Source organism: Misgurnus anguillicaudatus, chromosome 2 (genome assembly GCF_027580225.2).
Source record: "Misgurnus anguillicaudatus chromosome 2, ASM2758022v2, whole genome shotgun sequence".
In the NCBI taxonomy this organism is placed as follows: Eukaryota; Metazoa; Chordata; class Actinopteri; order Cypriniformes; family Cobitidae; genus Misgurnus; species Misgurnus anguillicaudatus.
Window position 1 is genome coordinate 39316820 of NC_073338.2, and position 19528 is coordinate 39336347.

At 38.2% G+C, this 19528-nt stretch overlaps 1 protein-coding gene across 4 annotated transcripts in view; it reads right to left on the minus strand.

Moving 5' to 3' along the window:
• The window catches only part of epha4a (eph receptor A4a), a 56172-nt gene extending 46817 nt beyond the window's left edge, over positions 1-9355 (minus strand). The window contains exon 1 of one of the 4 annotated variants that reach the window (XM_055203151.2): positions 8067-9355. In XM_055203151.2, coding sequence (XP_055059126.1) covers positions 8067-8088 — 22 coding nt within the window. In that variant the 5' untranslated portion in view covers positions 8089-9355. Of the gene's footprint in view, positions 1-1051; positions 1283-8066 lie in introns of those variants that run through there. The other 3 variants (XM_055203149.2, XM_055203148.2, XM_055203152.2) reach the window with 3 other exon arrangements.
• Between the last annotated feature and the right edge of the window lie 10173 nt (positions 9356-19528).

Below are 19528 nucleotides of genomic sequence, written 5' to 3' on the forward strand. Positions count from 1 at the left end.
CATCCATCATGATCAAACTATCTCTTAAGTCACAACCTGTTTTTATTGCTAAACGAGTGTTTAAAACTACACCAATAGTTCTTAAATTCTTTGCGTCTTCGTGCATTTAGGCCGTATCAGCAATAGGCTGTTAAAATACAGTCTGAATGCTTAAATAATTCACGTGAATATTTGTCCTAATTATAATTTAATATATACGTATATAATGAGTCGTTTTAACAAGAAAAAACAGACTAAGCCACATCAAGTCTTTAAAAGATGAAAAATAATCAGTTCGAGGGATTTATGTAGAAGTTTTATGTATTCAACACATATTATGTAATTTTTATCTATTCTTGGGGTTTCAATTTTTTAAGATTCGCATGCAGATACATTAAACACTTACATTTGGCTTCATTGTAAATGCAGGTTTAACTGCAGCACGAAATAGCGCACTTTAATCCCTAGTGTTTTCCCTTTTTATTTAAGACCCAGTTAAAGCTTAAACTTGTAGGCTATACTTAAATTACAAACATGAAAAAGTGATGTGATTGTCCAAGGACCCTATCTGATTAGAATGCAATTCTTTTGCGCGTTTTGCATGAGTATTATGATGCGCGAATTTCTTACATTGCGCATTAAAACGGCAACGTGAGATGCTTGAAAATAATAAATAAATAAATAAAGCTACGTTTTCTTTCACAGCTTTGATGTAAACAATTCCTAACTTATATTTTCCATTGTGGCTATCCATGCACATCTGATGAAACTGGTGTCTGTACATTCCAATAAAATTAAAAACGGGCTGAAAGAGTGCGAGTGTTTAGTCCTAATAGAGTCCGAGCTGAACTTGGTTTGATGGAAACATCGGCGCAATCGGGACTGCGCATTCGGAAACGACGGACACTTGGAGATGCCCAAAAAGACTTTCGAGAGGAAAATGTTATAACTCCATTACGTTGACTGGATAAAGTCCCAGGAAAAAGAAGTAAAAAAAACAGATGGCACTAAAATGTACACCGTCCCAAGTCGTAACCACAACGGTTGAATAAATCCTTTAGTAAGTCCTTACCTTCATTTGGAGGGTAGACCCGTGCGGTCAATGCGTTAGTCGGTATCCAAATTATTAGCGTAAAAGTCGCAGTAAACACAAGCGCAGTCATTAGCGTCATTTCGGTGTGCGTCTCCTTCGCTCCGCGCACGGACCGAAGTTGCGTCTATCCCAGTGGAATAATAGCGTTTGAGAGTGATGCGTCGAGCGCGAGGATCACCGCCGAGAGGCGGAGCTTAACTGTCTGACGCGTCTGTCACAGCAAGACGCCAAAAGTCAACAGTCTGTCTATTCAGGTAAATAGTCAGCCCATTTTTCAGGTAGCTATGGTAGTTTTGTACTGGCTTGAAGTAGAATTGTACAGGCTTGAAGTCTTTTATTTTCAAGCTTTTGGGGATCAAAGAAAGCACGAGCGCTTTGGACTGTGGAAGTGTGCGTGTGTGCGTGTGTGTGTTTACAGATTTTTTAATAAGTAGCCTACTTTTATTACCGCTTATATAGACGTAGGCTACTATATAGATTCTTATACAATTTCTACATTTAAACGTGTAACATATTTCTAACATTTAAACGTGTAACATATTTCTATGATTTGGACATGTAAGAACTCTTTTATTATGCCATAAAAACCTATTGAAACTTGAAGGAAAGAGAGGGAGGAATGGAGGGAGGGGGAATGTATTAATTTAATGCATTGTCTATTTTACACATAGAGCATGATTTTTAATATATGGGAAATGCAATGGCCATAATAATTATAGCTGAATACGTCACACAAAAGACTGAGCATGCATGTAAAGTTGGACGAGCCTATAGTGAAAGAACAAGTGCGCCGCCTAGCGTTTGAAATGTATCCAACTAATCCACAACACAGTCTACACTTTCTGTCTTTATTACACAAGGTCGTGTTTGAAAAGAACTATGGCTAAGTTATCATTTACTAAAGCTAAAAAAATGAATAAAAATGTAAATCACACCACTTTCAGTTCGCATAGCCTACTTATGTAAAACGCTTTAAGTTGCACTCACTGCGTGGACCTTTTTAGTCTTTTAACACTGTACGCCTACACCTCGCGACCCTTCCTGCCCCTGTCAATCAATCGTTTTGCGTGACGCCCACAACCAAAGTTGCGCACCAAACGCCCCTCTCCATCACTGAAATCCATCAAAAGCAGCAAACGATCGCAGGTCGTAATGGCTTACTGCATGTGGCCCACCTGATGAGCCAATCCACGTCCTGTAACGGGTGGGGGAAGCTGACAGTGTGCTGACAACTTTGACAACGGTGTGTTTGCATATGGATGGCTTGCAAGGGAGAGTCTGTCTGAGTTATTGGGTGCCGCCCTGGAGCTGAAAGAACCAAGTCAATGTTTATACTTTTAACATTAACGGGGTTGTACTTCATTGCTGTGTCACTATAAGATAAATGCTCATGTCTGGGATAAAGAGAGATATCAGAGCGCAGTGTTTTTGTTCTGAAACTTAAATAAATAATCAGGCTGTCCTGTTATCTGCGTGTAAAACTGCTTTGTATATATAACTTAACATAAGCTATGGCTTATTATATAATATATGGAGTGTTAACTTTGAACTGCTAGATAACCTATCATTTAAGTCTCTCTGTGTTTTCATGTGTACATGACAGTGTTGAGGCCTTTTTAAATGGATAAACTCTTTATAAATAATAAAATATGTAAAAAAATAGAAACCCAACTGTTAGTTTAAATAAACATGTAGAATATCTAGATTGGGATGAAACAACCCAGCACTGGTTAATTTAAACTTGACAATTAGGCCGATCCATATTTTACCCAACTATGAACACAAAAAACTTTTTTTAATATACATGCATTTATTAAGAAAAAGCTTTTAGCATCAAAAGTAGATAAAACTCGTGTAATTTATCATAAAAGACGAAACCCCATTAGCAGTGTTTTAGTATAAATGTCTTTATTACAGTTATGAATGGATGTGATGGTCTCAGCAATTTATAATAAATGCGAAGTTTTGATACTTTTTCACTGACGGTCAGTATGCATGGCTGCCAAATGGTTTATTTCCCCACAGGACCATGCCGCACTCTTCCCAGACTTTAACATTCAAGATTCGTCTTACCACGGCTAGCATTTCCTGTTTATGTATAGCCGAGACGAGCGTTTTTGTTCTTTTCCATATGCGTTCGGGGCCTCCCGTATTTAATAGCATTAAACTGAGGAGCAGGTGACGTTCAAGACTTCGTCTCTAGGGCCACGATCGAGACGCTTTGTGGCGAGGCGGTTGCTCCGGAGAAACAATCTCGCCCGACATAATGAGTTCGGGCGGAGCATCTGGCGTTCCGAGTTGGGCGCCCAACATCGATTGTCACTCAGTTTGACGAAAAGAATGGCGTTTTATTTTCGTGATGTGCACGAAAGAGTGCGCAATCATAAAGGCCCAATTAGTCGGCGAAGAGGCGGTCCACTTTTAGCGAAGCTGGCCAATCGCTTCTGCTCATATCGCTTTAGGCCTATTGATCGCGTTATAGCCAGTGGGTGGAGAATCGCCACAGGAGGGGTCTGTTTGTGTGAGGCTGTGCTCTGGGCCGTTGTGTTTGGTCATTTGTGTCACGGTTTTTTGATTGATTACCGTCAGATCATTTTCCATTCTCTTCCAGAATTCTCAGGTCTCCGGACTGAATTCCCTGAACGGCGCCCCCACATTCTGTTTTGTTTGCTCCGAGCCCCAGATGGCATCTGCCCACACATCTGTATTGTGCGATGCTAACACAAAGTGCACCCTGCACCCCCAAGGGACGCTGGGCGGTCAGTAATTGGCAACTTCGAACAAGACGCCATCTACTTTCAAATTTTCCAAACAATTTACATACATACTGGACAGGACTTTACTCTGATGTGTATCTTGCACACATCCAAACACAGAATGAGTGACGGATTGGTTATAATGGAGTAAAAAATGTATAAAAGATGAATGCAGGAAGGCCAAATTAAAAGGATGGGCTCAGCAGTCTGGAAGAAGTGTGTGGGTGTTTGTGATAGAGGAACAAAGAAACCGGAGAGTTTTATTGAGAAGGCTACAAATCCCTTTTACAACACGAGCCTTAAAATACAACATAGACATTTATTTTACTCTTAGCTCCCACGATTGAGATGTGACCTAGTCTAATAAAATAGGAGATTGATTGGTTTTCAATCTTCCATAAAGATGTACGGTTACTAGATGTTTCTATAGCCATTCAGACGGACCGAATGAAGAGAGAAGATTCTTTGTTGTAATCCATCTGCCTTTCATCACACCCAAAAGACCTCGCTGACGATTTTGCATAGAACGACGTTCTTTCTATTAAAAATGAGGAATGAATTGTAGTCCCCCTGTCTCCTTTCTCTGCCTCTATATATGATTTTCCCCCAAAATCTTTTTGTCTGAGATGGAGTCCTGTTCTGTACCCTCGAGCATGTGAATGGATTCCAGACTGCAAATCAAACACAAAGCTATCAGCCTGCTATGCCATCTCAACCGCTCTTCCCCGCACAGAAGAGAAATCAATGGATAGCGTAAGAGCTCCTAATCATCAGCAGCATTCCCTGATGTTTTCCCAACTATGCCATCAGATACCCAACAATCAATGTATTCGAGTTTGGACTGTTTTTATGTAAATGCCAAATACACAGTGACACAAAGTCTCTAATGCTACTTGTAGCATCTGTTGATCATCTATCCCACATGTCCACCAATTTTCATTGGCTTCACAGCACCGGAGGGCTTTCGAACCCCATAGAGACATCTTTAACCAAATCAACGATCTTGAAGTGTGACCACTTTTTAAACGAAGGAAACGGTCACAGACTGCGGTTCTTTATTTCCTCAGACCCCCATTGGCAAACATCCCACAGTGGTGTGGACCATGAGCCACACGGCTTCAAGGTTTGCTGTAACGCGGCTGCTATTTGCTAATTTTCCTTTTTAAATAACAGCCTAGTGCCAGCCACAACCCCACAGCTGTAAAGAAACCTTCAGATGTGGCGCGATGGCCGCTCGGTGAAAACGGATCCAGTTGTAAGAGTTCGGGGTGTCGTACAGCACTTCAAAAATAAGCAGACATGAGAATAGCGAAGGAATTACAATCCCATCGCAATGGGAAACTCTAAGGTCTGGAAAAGGGAAAAAGCACAGCATGAATGAGAAACGAAAGGGAAAGAGAGCGTCAACCGTGACTGTAAAACGCATTACAATATTCTGATATTCTAGAAAGCTCCGTTACTTCTTTCTCTGTGAGTTATGTATACCCAATGCTTAAATAGTGGGACATGAGATTTGTCATGGAATATTGTAGTCTGCCTTTTGTCATAAAACCAAACTAACTGCCATGACTGTTTAGTGTTAACCCAAACCTTAAATGATTTCAAAATTATGCCGCGTGTCTCTGTTTAAACGTCCTGTGCCATTTGTCTGCGAGCCGAGAGGTAAAATTTGATGTGCACAATACAGCAAAGCAATTTTTTATTTTAAAGTGTGCATTTTTACGAATGCACTCGGTTATAAACACTCAAATGCATAAACATACACATGCATATGCACACGTAGCAACCCAGACATATGGAAATTAATCGACATACACATGCCAAGTAGCAAACTGACACACATGCATCGCACACACCCGCTGAGCAGGGCGGAAAGCAGCCAGGTAGCGGGTTTCACCAGTGCCAGGACCCTAATAAATCATCGTATGTGGGGCTTGAGGTCTTGAGACAGAAGTTGACTGGATCTTGGAGCGTCAGCCACCTAGTTAGGTATGTAAATATCACATAATGGCGTACAGGATTCCGGCCACAATGCCTTCTACCATCTGTTCATCTTGGCATATTGATTTTTAAAGCAGGGCTTGGAACGCGGTAAAGTCTCTCCAAGTTGCCAGAAATTACAATAGCTACACTGTGAAAACCATTTATATATCATTCTATCATTACATGGTTTCTTACGTCCTCTTTCACTAGAACAAGCTGATTGCGCTAAGCCTAACCCGAAGGCAAAAATACAGCTTTAATTTCAGCAGCTTAAATTATTGATTTCACCGATAAGAATGAAAGAGACGGAGAGATTTGCAAAATCGTGCTTACAGTCTCACCATACTTTATGGAGGTGAGTTGCCTAGGCCTGGTCTGCGGAGATGAATGAGAAATCTATGATCTGTCTGAGTGATTTCATTAAGAAAGCGTAAGATGGGGCGGCAGTGTTAATTACCGACAGTACGGCGGTGCTAAGCTGCCACAGATACGTGCGATCAAAGCAGTTTTTAATTACTGCTGTCGTAAAGTGAGCCACGTTTACAGTAATAGCATGATTGTGATATGAATATTGCAGCGTGAGCGGAGGCATCGTCTCACACTTGGTAATATTTTACACTTTGACTGCAGTAATTAGTGCGGTAATCACGCTGGCATGATCACTGATAAACAAACAAATCATTTTGGTATTACTGTGACCTTAAGAGAGGACTATAATATGTTTTGCTTTGGTAAAATTGAGAGCATATGAGTTTATTTTGAGCAGAACGAAACAGGAAAGGGGGAAAGTTTTGGGGATACTTGACTTTTTTGTTTTTAATTGACACTTTTAAGCTTTTACACTATATAAGAAACTTAATCCTACAACATTTTAACCAAAACATTACAAAAATTAAACACTGTACACAGCTGTCAAGAATAATTTTGTACCAATACATTTTCATTGTGGGAGGGGTTACACCAAAAATAAATGATTGACAAAAAAATAAAAAGAGGGAGAATTCTACAATTCTGAATACTGAATTTGTTTTAAAAATGACCTTTCAAACTATCAATTTTAAATATTTAACAAACCTGAACAAAAATTATTTAAAATGTACATAGAAATACCAAATGAATAAAAATACCTTATGAAAATTGTACATTTTCCAGAATTTTCGTAATTTCTCATAAAAAATAAAATAATAATAATAGTAAATAATACCAATAAATCAAATTTTTCTTTAGTACTTCTTAAGATAAACTTAAGAACATCTAAGTGTACACAACTGTGCTATTTTGAGACACCATTTATTTCAATACATTGCTAAAGGTTTAAAGAAGATTTTTAATCATGGGATCTGGCAACACTAACGCTACGTTTACATAGAAACGATCTGAAGAGAAAACGCAAAAGTGGCATTGCATTATCATGTAGTATACACTCCAGGCGGCTAGGTGGCAATGTGAAGCACTGACACACAACAACACCAAGTCCACGCACCTGCGTACAACCTTCTTCTTTGTTCTCCCAGGTCTTGTCCAAAGCCGTCTGGTTTGCCTCCGACGAATTAGCGCATCAACAATTTAATGCACCTTCTCTATTCAGTAATACTAGCAGTAAATATTTATTACAACTGCTGTAAAGACTTATATATTTATTAGAGCTGCTGTGGCAACTTGAAGGTCCGAACTATGGAAATAATCCAACATGTTTGTTGTTATTTTACTGAACTGGCGAATGCCTGTGACGTAAATGCATATGCGACGAGAGCCACCGTGATCAGACTTTTAAGTTTTTACCCTTTAGATGGGAATGTGACCGACGGTAGAGCGTTTTTAAGACTTCCAATCTCGAGGGTGGTTTCAATGATTTGCCTTTTTAATCCTCAAAAACGCAGTCGCCGTGTAAATCAAAGGCACATCCGATTAAATATTTTATCACCCTCGAGCGTTCTCGTGTAAACAGAGCCTAAATTCCGCAACCAAGACCTTGCAGCTTGAGTCAATCTTCGTCATTTTACACTAAACTATACAGTAAAAGGTCCAAGCTTAATTATATATGCAGATGCCAAAAGGAGTCGTTTTAAAAAAACTAATTAGTTATTCAGAGAACTTCAAATTTTATTTTTTAATAAGAAATATTTACAGAGGTCCAAAATGCAATAAAAAAACATCCATATGTGATTGTGTGTATGTTTTAGTCAGAGCAAATCTGTGTGTGCATAAATGTATGTGAGAGTAAAACTGAGTGAGAGGGACTGGAAAAAATAGACCTGTTGGTGGTCTTGGTCTCATCCGACTGTCAGCGATCTGCCCAGCCGCACTGTGAGGTCACCAACTGACCCCTCTGGCTCCACCACTCGTTCGGTTCCCATGATGCCCGTCGATCTCTTTTCAGTGCCTGACCTGGCAAGATGAAGGACCAAGGTTCAGGCTTCTGAAAGTTTAGATAAGACCCGCGTCTAAAAATACCTCTCAACAGCTCATGACAGCCCTAATGCCCCATGTGTCTCACATGACCGGCAAAAATCTTTTATCCACACCACACTTTGGCCTGATACTAGGTTTTCAATTGCAGAGTTATTTTTCTGTCCTCAATGGAAGCTAAAATGCTGCGCAAAGCAACAAAATCACACAGCCAATCTGATGTCTTTAAACACTGTCAAGTGTAATTTTGCGCTTTTCCACCACATGTTTGTGAAAGACATTTACATCTTATGCTTTGTGTAGCCACATCGTTTGTGATAAACAACATCAACCACAATTAGGAAAACCAGAAAAACCTCCCCTAAACAGGCAGCAAGGCTATGACAGCATTGAAAGATGATTATATAAGAAGTAAGCACAGGACTTAATATGATTTACAGCCTCTCAATAGCCTGACTGACATCCTTTGCGTCGTCTTTATTCTCAACCACAGCAATTTACTGAAGGAATGCGATGCCTTTTGCTCGGGCTCGAAATTCAACTGTTTCTCATGCGCTCCCTCCCTTCGGCTTTCTTAAAGTTCGGTTTCCATTTAATTGCAATGGTGTCTATCCTTCCCCATGTGCCTCTCTGTAACTTGACTCTTTCTACAGTCCATTTGTTTCCCTCCACCTTTCCCTTACCGCTACTTCTCTCCAATTAGCTCCCATTTGCCTGAGTCCATTAAAATTCTTTAGTCCAATTTTGGGTGAACAGTCAACAGTGAAAGACTTTCTTTGCCAGGTATTCGGACCCAATGCCGGGGAGTCAAAGGCTTGGCTGCAATTTCATTGAATACTAACATTTCAATAACAACTAAACTATACATTCAGGTTTTTAACCTTAAAATTCATGCATGGACTGTAAAAAGTTGGATTAAATTTTATAAAAATATAAGTATATAAAAATATGAAGAGTTTGGTTCCAAAACACGATAAACGCTATTCAGGTCAGTATCAAAAAGTAAATTCTTAATTTTACGCAAAATCTGATATCCACGGTGTTATTGTCATCTTTTCTCCCTTTTTTCCCAAAACGTGATAAACGCCAGTTCTTCTTCTCTGAAGAATGCAATAAATCCGCTCAACAAATCACAGCGCACCATTCCACATATTGTAAACAACAATGGCGGCGCATTAAATACACACAGTGACAGAATCCTAGTTTTCCTGATCTACTTTGTACTTCGTGATCAACAAACAAACAAAAACAAAATAGTAATTTTGATGGCATTGATAAACCTGTGGTGATTTTCTGGGGCGGAGAAGAAACATATATCATTTAGGCAATGGAAAAATGCTGGCTGTTGCTTGTTCTCCCGACAGCATCAAGCGTCTGTCATGCTAACACATTGACCAGAGGCGATCTTATGAAAAACTTTTCATTATTTTACTCAAAGTCATCGAAAATCTAGCAGGACCAAAATATTTTACTCCTGATTGCTGTCAAAAAGTTCAGCGACGACGTTCTAAATATGACAAAGTAAGTGCTTTGATTAATGTCATTAATGTTTATTTTTTAAATCAGTGTATACAACTAGTCAACTAAATGAATATAACATGGCAAAGATAAATGCACATTTATATATTGATTTAATAGATTTATAGCATTTTGGGGAAAAAAACTCGTCATGGATTTATTGCATTTTGCAGAAAAAATAATTCGTTTTTATAATACATTTTTGGAAATCTAAACACTTTTTTGGTATAGAAAATAAATTTTTACCAAAATTAGTCAAAATGGATTTATTGCGTTTTGGAACCAAACTCTTTATATACTTCAATTGGTAATTTTTTCACCTAAAATGAAATTTTAAGTTAAAAAAAACTTAATTTTTTAAGTACTACCATTTAAATGATTTTTTTTAAGTTGATCCAACTTTTTACTTTTAACAGTGTGATAATATCTTTGTATTTTGCACTTTACTTTCTCAGGTACCAAATAAAAGTATGAAAGTTGTCACTGAGGTGCAACCCTTTTAAACATACACCTTTGTACCTATTTTATTTCAAAGGAACATATTGGTACCAAAGGTATACATATCTGTACGTAAATCCATACTGGAAAAAAAATGGAAATATAGTTGGTGGCACATGATTAAATTAGTTTTTTTTATAAATGAAATTAAGATAAATTCAAATGTATTTCATTTTAAGAGAACTTAATTAAATCATGTTGAGCTGGTGTACATAATTAAATTACGTAGATCCAACATTTTTTTAAGAAAAATTATTTTAAGACAACTTAATTCAATCATGTGCATTTTTTTTGCACTGTGAAACAGATTTGTTATTTCAACTTAAAAAGTTGACTAAAATCTTTATTTAATTCATTTTATTTAATTTAATTTGACTTTTTAGAAAACTAATATTTCTACGTTGAATTAATTAAAAATGAAGGCAGCACGAACACATACTTTTTCTTACAGTGTGTTACATATTACGATCTTTTTAAAGGGTACGTCACAGTGACCGCTTCTGAACCTTTCTTTCTGAGAGTATACTGTGATGATAATTCATCTATTATGTGTGCAAAATATCTTGCGTGGTACCTAAATTCCAGAGCATACTGTATAAATATGGTAATCATTAAAAATCGAAGTATCATGGTATTATCATCTGAAACTATAACCATACCATGAACGCACAAAACTGAATGAGTGAGTGCTAAAATAACTATTGGTAAATGTGTGCTAGGATTTATGAGCTATCGCTGACACTGTGGTCTCTTACAACATAAAAGACACAACTGCTGCCCAGTTAGAACATGTGCATTACAGAAATCTCATCTGGAAAGCATTACATTGTATTTGTACATTAGTGTCACAATTGTGTACAAACATATGATAAATATTAAAAAGAGCAGATTCGCATGCTTTCGAAACCATTAACGTCAAAAAAAGTTCTGTTGCATGTCATTCTAACATCCGACGGGGACGATTTAGCAACATGTTGCAGATGAGCAGACGTATTAAAAAATGACATCATCCGGCATACTGCATAGATGTTTCTGCAACAAAACATGTGCGGATAAGAAGCAGACAACCAACGGTCTTTGATAAATAAATGTGAGCATGCATGCCTTAGCAAATCAATCAGAAGTGCCATCTTTTTGGACCTCTATAGCGTCCTTGAGTGTGAATAAACCATGGTGTGACGGGCTATTTGTAACACGGATATTATGCGCTAAATGTTCAACACAGTGTTTGCCCTCTATGTACACTTGAAGTCAAAATATTTCACTTTTCCCCCTCTTGTTACACATATCCCTTCCAAGTATACGCACGCACACACTGCATTTATCCCCACTGGCTAAAAGAATGTACTTTAATACTCATCTGTCTTGCTTGTTTGAATTGTACCGGTGATGAATGATATTTATTCTACTCTGGACCTTGAGGTAGCCACATTTTAGCAGCCATTAATAATGTCGATGGCATGCCCCGGCCACAGAGGGGCTTGTAATCTGCGGATGGGTGTGGGTAAATGTGGTCTGGGGGTCAGTATGCTTATTTCCAATCCGCACTCCGGTCTGATCTCCCGTTGCATGGAGGCTCCTACGGAGTCAATGAGAAGGAAAAGGAGAATGAACGAGAGAGAGACAGATCACCGCAGGGTTGTTTTGTTCTAGTCGAAGTGAGTTTAAAGCCTTACCCGACACCAAAGATGGGATAGAAAAGGGTTTCAGCTGCGCTCCCACTCTCTGTCCTGGCTCTTCCTGAAGGGAGGGCCGTAACAAAGGACGGCCTCGCCCCCCCGTGGTTCTCTTCGGAGTACGTGGGAGTACCTGTGAGATACAAAGCACGGCTCAGCACAGATCTGCGGTTTCAGATCCACACACTGATTTTCCACAGTTGTGTCATGACATCTGAGTAAATATCTCCATATGGAGACCTGAACAGAGTCACACTCGCGCACACACACAGCGTCCACGCTCGTAAAGAAAGCAAATGCTAAATTAAAAGTGAAGCATACACTGGTGCCGCTAGATGTTTGCGTGTTCAGCCAAAAACACACGCACATGCAAAAACACAGGCATACATTTCTGGTCGGACTGAGAATCACTTCCATCTCAACTGGAGCTGGCAAGCGGTCGAAAATCGGAATGTGGTCTGAGGGGAACACACAAACCACAACACCGCTGATCCAAAATAAACTCAAATGTGTTATACACACACACACACACACATGGACGAAGAAACACAGAGAGGCTTTTACAGACCTCGAATCCTGTTGTATCTTGTCTTGTTGTCGAGGAAAAATACAATATGTACAAATTTTTTTTAAATATATATTTAAATGAGAAACAAATATTGCTTAAGACTTCAAAGATTTTTGTCTTGATTTATACTTGTTATTAGGGATGGGCATTTTCCAGTAATTTACTATTCGAATATTTAAGCTCATAAAGAACGAATATTCTAATATTCGTTTATTTAAATTATGTTAATTAAGACATGCGTCTTTTGTATTTTTCATTTTTTCATAATTTCACAGAAGGCTTATAATTAGGAAATATCCACAACAAGCTAAACTTATATTCTGTATGTATATGTATGTATGTATTTTTAAGTTGAAAACATTGTAAATTGTATATATATATTTTAAATTCTTCTTAAAAATATCCTACAGAAAAAAAGGCGTTAAAACCCCATGCGGAGCGAAGTCTGAGTCAGTCAAACCCTTAGTTTCAAGTCGGTCGTTAGTATGAATTCATTACTGTTGGATCTTACATACATTATATTTGTCACGGTCCTGTCAGACATCTGTGCTAGATGTTGGTCTGAGTGCATCTGACAGGACCGTGGCAGTATTATGTTCTGTGTGGGGGCATGTGGAATCACATTGTGTGTGTGACTTCCACATGTTTCCGGTGTCTTGTTGCTGTCGTGATCTTGCCAGACCTTAGTATAGGTTCAGGTCTATGTTCTGTGGGCAAGGTCAGGGCAGCATTGTGTTTACGTGGGAACACGTGTGTTTCACATCATATCTGTGTGACACGTGTTCCCAGTGTTTTGTGGCTGTCATGGTCTTGCCTGACTTTGGTTATTATCCAGAGGGCAAGACCAGGGCAGCATTGTGTTTATGTGGGAATACGTGTTGTTTCACATCATGTATGTGTGACACGTGTTCCCAGTGTCTTGTCACTTTTACCTTACTCCCTTATGTTCTCGTGTCTTAAGTGATTAATTATGTTCACCTGTTCCCCATTGATGTGCTGTCTATATAATGCCCTTGTGTTCTCTGTGTGGTGTGCGTGCGTTGTTGTAGATCCAGTGTTTATGTACTCCATTATCTGTTCCTTGGATTCTAAGTTTCTGATTTGTGTTCCAACACAGTGTTATTATTTCATATTCTGTTTTACCCCCACGTGGGTTTGTTTTGTTCAGTTTTATTCAAATACAGTTATATTTTCATACATTCCTCTGCGTTTGGGTTCTTCCTTTTATTTCCACTTTCCGGTAATAACCGACCGTGACAATATTATACCAAATATTATACATTAACCCCAAATTTAAGCGAAGTTTGAGGACTTGCGAAGTTTAAAGTTTGAGGACTTGACAAAGTAGGCTATCATCATTTAAACCCTTAAACAGACTCCAAATAAGAGCCCGGAGCAAACGAAAAAACGCATCTACATAACCGACTGCTCAGTCAACATATAAATATCTTCTCAGTTTAGTTTGACATGTATTTGTGAATAAAGAAACCATCTTTACCCTACCTGCTTCGGTGAAAGCCCGTTCTTCTGACTAGATACAATAATGCTGGTGCTGCGGAGAAAACTCTTCCTCGTGTTGCACGTGAGATGGTTATCCGATAAAAACAACAGACGGATTGAATATCTGTATTTAACATTATTTTACAAATAACGTAAGCTGGCTCGATAGATTATTGTTGACTGTGCAAAGTTACTAACGTTAGCTTAATTTAACAAGATTTCACAAAGACAGAGCTTTGCTTTTAAACAGCCATGTGCAGTTATCCGGTTCATTTTTGAAAGAGCACCGCATATTATAAATGTTCTCCGTTTCATTTCGTTCTCCGTGTCTGTCTCGTTATTAACAAAATAAAGTAGACTTTATAACAGAAAGCTTACAAATCTCTCATGATGTGTTGATGCGGGCGGCGGAGAAGCACGTTTAATAACACGTGAGCCCTCACTGAGCCAGTTGCCAAATATGGCGCGGCGCGGCCAAACCCGGAGATAAAAGAAAAAAAACTTAAATTCGTCTGCAATCTGCAGTGCCAAACAATCAGAAATATATACGAATTAATGTTCATGTATATCTTACATTTAAGTCTGTAAAAGAGTATAGATGAAGTGAAAAAGCATTAAATAAGTCGGAACCCTTTGGTGGCACATTAAAAACAAACAAACATTCGAATAGCATTTTTTAAATTCGAATTATTATTGCCGATCGAATATTCGAATATTCGAATATCCGTGCCCATCCCTACTTGTTATATACTCCATCCCAAACAAAAAAATTTCTATTTATTGCTAAATTATTATACCCACATTTTTAGGGCCTTACTGTATATTTACTAAGAAAACACTGCTTTCGAAAATGCCTGCTCCATACTATATAGCAGTATGTCCAAATTCATACTATTCGAAATACAGTACGTGAAAAGTACCCAGATGTCTTAATACTTAAGGCTAGAAGTGTGCATTCAATAGACACTTTCCTATCATCTGAGGCTACGCAAGCTAAGCAGTCCCAAATTCAAAACAGTGAATATAATAAAATTTTCGAAAAATCTCATTCTTTAAGTTATTAATGCTGGGTACACACCAAAAGATTTTTTACATCTTATAAGGTTTCAAAATGTGATACACCACAAACATGAGGATAAAAAATCCTAGATTTAACCATTTTGCTCCTATAGTGTGTAGTGTGCCATGATGTGTCAAAGACAGCACACCACACACAAAGAGATTTTCAACCAACTAGAGTCTCGATTGTGAACACAAGAAATCTCGCAAAGTCTCGCGAGACATCAGAATAAGCATGGCGGACGATAGACAGGAAGAAATGTCAATGATAGTGTTCAGAATAATTTTCACAAAAAATTCAAGGAAAAAAGAAAAGGGTTTGAGTAAAGTCGTGGAGACCAAGAACATGGTCCATCTCTGCTGTCCACATCAACTTCACTTTGTGCGGCGCCATGACTGCTTCCGTCTTCCATCATCTCACTTTCTGATTGGATATGGTTTCATTTCACGTGATAATCTCAAGAGCGTGCGCGCCCACACATCAGGATTTCTGTTCGTAAATATTAAACATGTTTCATATTTACAATTCACGATCGGGGTGGCTACAACGTTCTTCTGATCAGGTTCAGACACTCTTAACACACCTCACACAAAGGGAAAATCTGATAAAATAATCTGTAGAACCATCAAGATAATCGGGACATAGCATTAGGTACCAAGAAATGTATTCCTCATAATTTAATTGCACTTGTTAAAACAGGGGCAAAGTGGGATGGGCTGGATCACGCAAAGTGCCTTTGCTGTTGTGGTGAATGACACATAAAAGTCCAGTTTAGTCCAATTAATGACTAGCAATGACAATGATTTTGCTACACTGTAAAAAAATTCTGTAGAAATTACAGTATTACTGGGTATTACTGTAAGTTACTGTAGATGTTACATTTATGTTATTTACTGGCAACAGTTTGTTCAAAGCAGTGCTTTAAGTGGCCCAAAAGAGGTGCCGGTACTCTATTTTTTTTTTTTGCTGACTCGACTCCTATTGAAGGGGTTTTATATTTAGCAGTCAACAGACGACCTTGTAAAAAATAATTAATCCTTTTATAAATTTGTGGATTTGCTTGAGCTAGAAATAGCTACTGAACATAAATAAAATGTGCAAAAGGATTTTGAAAAAATACCATTAGAAAGAGCTACTGTAGAAATAGTTTTTGAACATAAATAAAATGTGCAAAAGGTAGATATGTGAGTAAAATTTTCAGCATGGTTAAATGCTAAAACTAGTGGTTCAGATAGAAAATGCTTGAAAAAAAACTTTAAAATGACACCAAGACCATGTCTATGGGGTCAATAATAACAAAATACTGGCCATTTGAAATGTAATTAAAGTCATTTATTTTGTCCCATTGTTTTCCATTTTGCGGGTGGTAAAAGTACTGTGCACACGTCGTTCAAATTCATTGAAATTTCGTTTACTTTTAGTTTAGCAATTAAACTAAATGTATATTACAATTTCAAGAGTGTTTTCTGCACATCGCCTGAGGAAATCCGAAGTTGCGTCGAGGGGAACCAAACTGAAAGCCGCGACAGCGGAGATTATCACGTAGGCTACCTACAAGGCTTGCGTCGGACCTGCAGCTATCATTCTGGCTTGGTGGGATGTCAGCGAGTCCTCTGATTCTGACGGCGTTCTTTTACTACTCAGAGTCTAAAACAAGGAGGGCATATTACGTGTTCATTGTATTTTCATTTTAACCGAGCAGCTATGGTTGCGCGTTTCACACACAAACACACACCTCTCCAGAGCACGTTGACACTGACTGAAGGACGCATGCGCTTTTAACTTGTAAACGCAAGGGTGTATGGGTAACGTAGTCTCTGCTCTCGGTGGAACGAATTAGGAAGCGTACATTAAGGGCGCTCTGAAAAGCAGCAGCGCAGCCAAATGATTAAATTAAACCTCTGATTTTTAAACAGATGAGCGTTCCGGTACGCTAAAAGCACGTTCTGGGCGTACGTAGAGGTGGTGGTACGCTCAAGAGCTATTTTTAGAAGTGGCGGTACTGAGTACCGGGGCGTTCCGGCCCACTTAAAGCACTGGTTCAAAGTTAAATGAACATGAAACATTTGCAGTCTTAATCTTCTACAGTAAGTTACTGGCAACCAGCACATTTTTACAGTGTATGTTATAAATTATTTTGATATTTCAATCACATCAATACAATGACAAGGAAAATAAAACTACTCAATTCTTAAATTTCCATTTAAAAATATGTTGGTGGGATAGATTATATTATCTGCATTTTTATACATACATTATCCATACATTTAAGTGGGTGGCAAAATAAAAAGTTTGGGTACCACATGGATCTGTTAATTATGGTCAGGGTTGCTCTGATTACGTTATAAGTTAAAGGACATACAGGTCACATGACATTGTAAACATGGCGAATCCACTATGTCCAAAATGCATTCATAGTGCATCCACACATACAATATAGAACATACAGTTTTAAAGATTAATTCGGTTAATTCGGTAAATACTGTCACCATATGCAGTGTGAATGGTTTTTCAAGGAGAATCTAAGTAAACACACCACAGAGCTGTTTAAATGAACCGGTAGAAACAACGTATATATTCAATACGTATATGTACATGTGTGTGTATGTGTGTATGTGTGTATATGTACATGTGTATACATATGAATGGCCCCTATACGCTAATTGGGATTTGTTTTTCTTTCTTCATGTCTCGTCCTTGTCTCCGAGGACAATGAGACAAACAGACCCAGTTCCGGTAAATGTGAAAGTCGGCACACCTCTGACCCACCGGCAGACCTTCAACGTGATGCCCAGCTGATGCATGACCAATGACCACCGGCAGAACCCGCTTAACCTCCGCCTAATCTCCTTAATCGTTTCAATGTATATATAAATATATCTCCCAAGGGTTTTTCCCTCCTAGGACTTTTTTTTACTTCCCCGGCTGAGCCTGGGTTTTTTTCTCCTAGGGGGTTTTTCATCCCGGGGAGGCAGCCTTCTTGGGCTTAACTTAGCACCCTCTTCTTTACGTTACATTAGCAATACGCACGCTTATAATGTTGATTCATAGCCGCAGCAAATTTAGCTGCTTGTGCTATCGTGTATTATGTTGTGCTATCTGTCGTTTTTCTGTGCTTTCCACTGCTTCTATTAATGTAAAGCTGCTTTGAAACAATCACCAATTGTGAAAAGCGCTATATAAATAAAATTGAATTGAATTGAACAATATGCCTAAAAAGATTAAAAAAAGATGAAATTTAAAAGTATTTAACGTGTGTGACCGTGTGTGATCCGTACACAATTATTAGAAAAAAAAATCAATAATAAAGACTTACCTTTTATCCCACCCCTAAACCTAAATAAACCTTGTAAAATATTTTTTATGAACAACAGTGAGATTGTGTTGAACATACACTTTTCCCATTAACAGTTTAACCTTAAAGTTGAAAAATGGCCTGTTACTTTTCATCAACTAATTTTCTTTTATTCAGGTGGGAGATATTTTAACTCCAATCATTTTATTATGTTTTCATTTCTAAAAATTCTTTATCTTTACATATTACACGACAACTGTCGTTTTAAAACAGAAACATCAGGCATTGACAGTTCAGTTTTTTCTACTGTACTGGAACATTAACACACACACACACACACACACACACACACACACACACACACACACACACACACACACACACACACATGCGCGCGCACACACACACACACACACACAGAAATTATGACATTTCTGCTTCTAATTTGCACGTTTCTCTTCAGCCCAATAATCCACTGTAATCTCTTATTTCATTTTGGATGATTGTCATGCGCCCTTGAATACAGGGGTGGTCTCTTAGCGCTGTCATCATTCAATGGCTGCACATCTGCGCTGAGCAAACAGAAATTACGACTGGATTACAGTCCCTATTCAAGCCCTGCTTTATCTCAGGGTAATCAGTATCAGGCTACTGCTATAGTCCATCTATGTACCCAACAGCATATCATTAAGGTTTAGGGTTTGGTGCTTGTTAATAGGATGACCATTGACAAACAAAGACTGCAAGACAACTACCCCCATCTCAATGTCGTTTTCTATCCCTGTGTGAAAGATGTTTACTCACTGTCTACAAACACACGGGAGACAAATATAGTCGAGTGAATGTCACAAAACCTGTTACATGTTTAGTATCAGGTCACATTTCACCTATACAATCAAAAGATTGTCAGATTTCAATTTTTGGGCCATTAAACTTATTTAGTTTGTGACATTATAAATAACAATTTTGATTATATTTCTCATTTCTGCAAAGCATTAATAAGGATAGTGTATTATGAATACATTATTTATCTTTTACATTAAAAATATATTTAAAGCATTTAAATATTTATATATTCCACAGCAGTGGTTCTCAAACTTTTTTGGTGTGCACAAACTTTGCACACCAAACACGTGCACGGTGCTTCCCGGTTCCCCCAAAGAAAATGAATGACATAAAAAATTATTTTATTA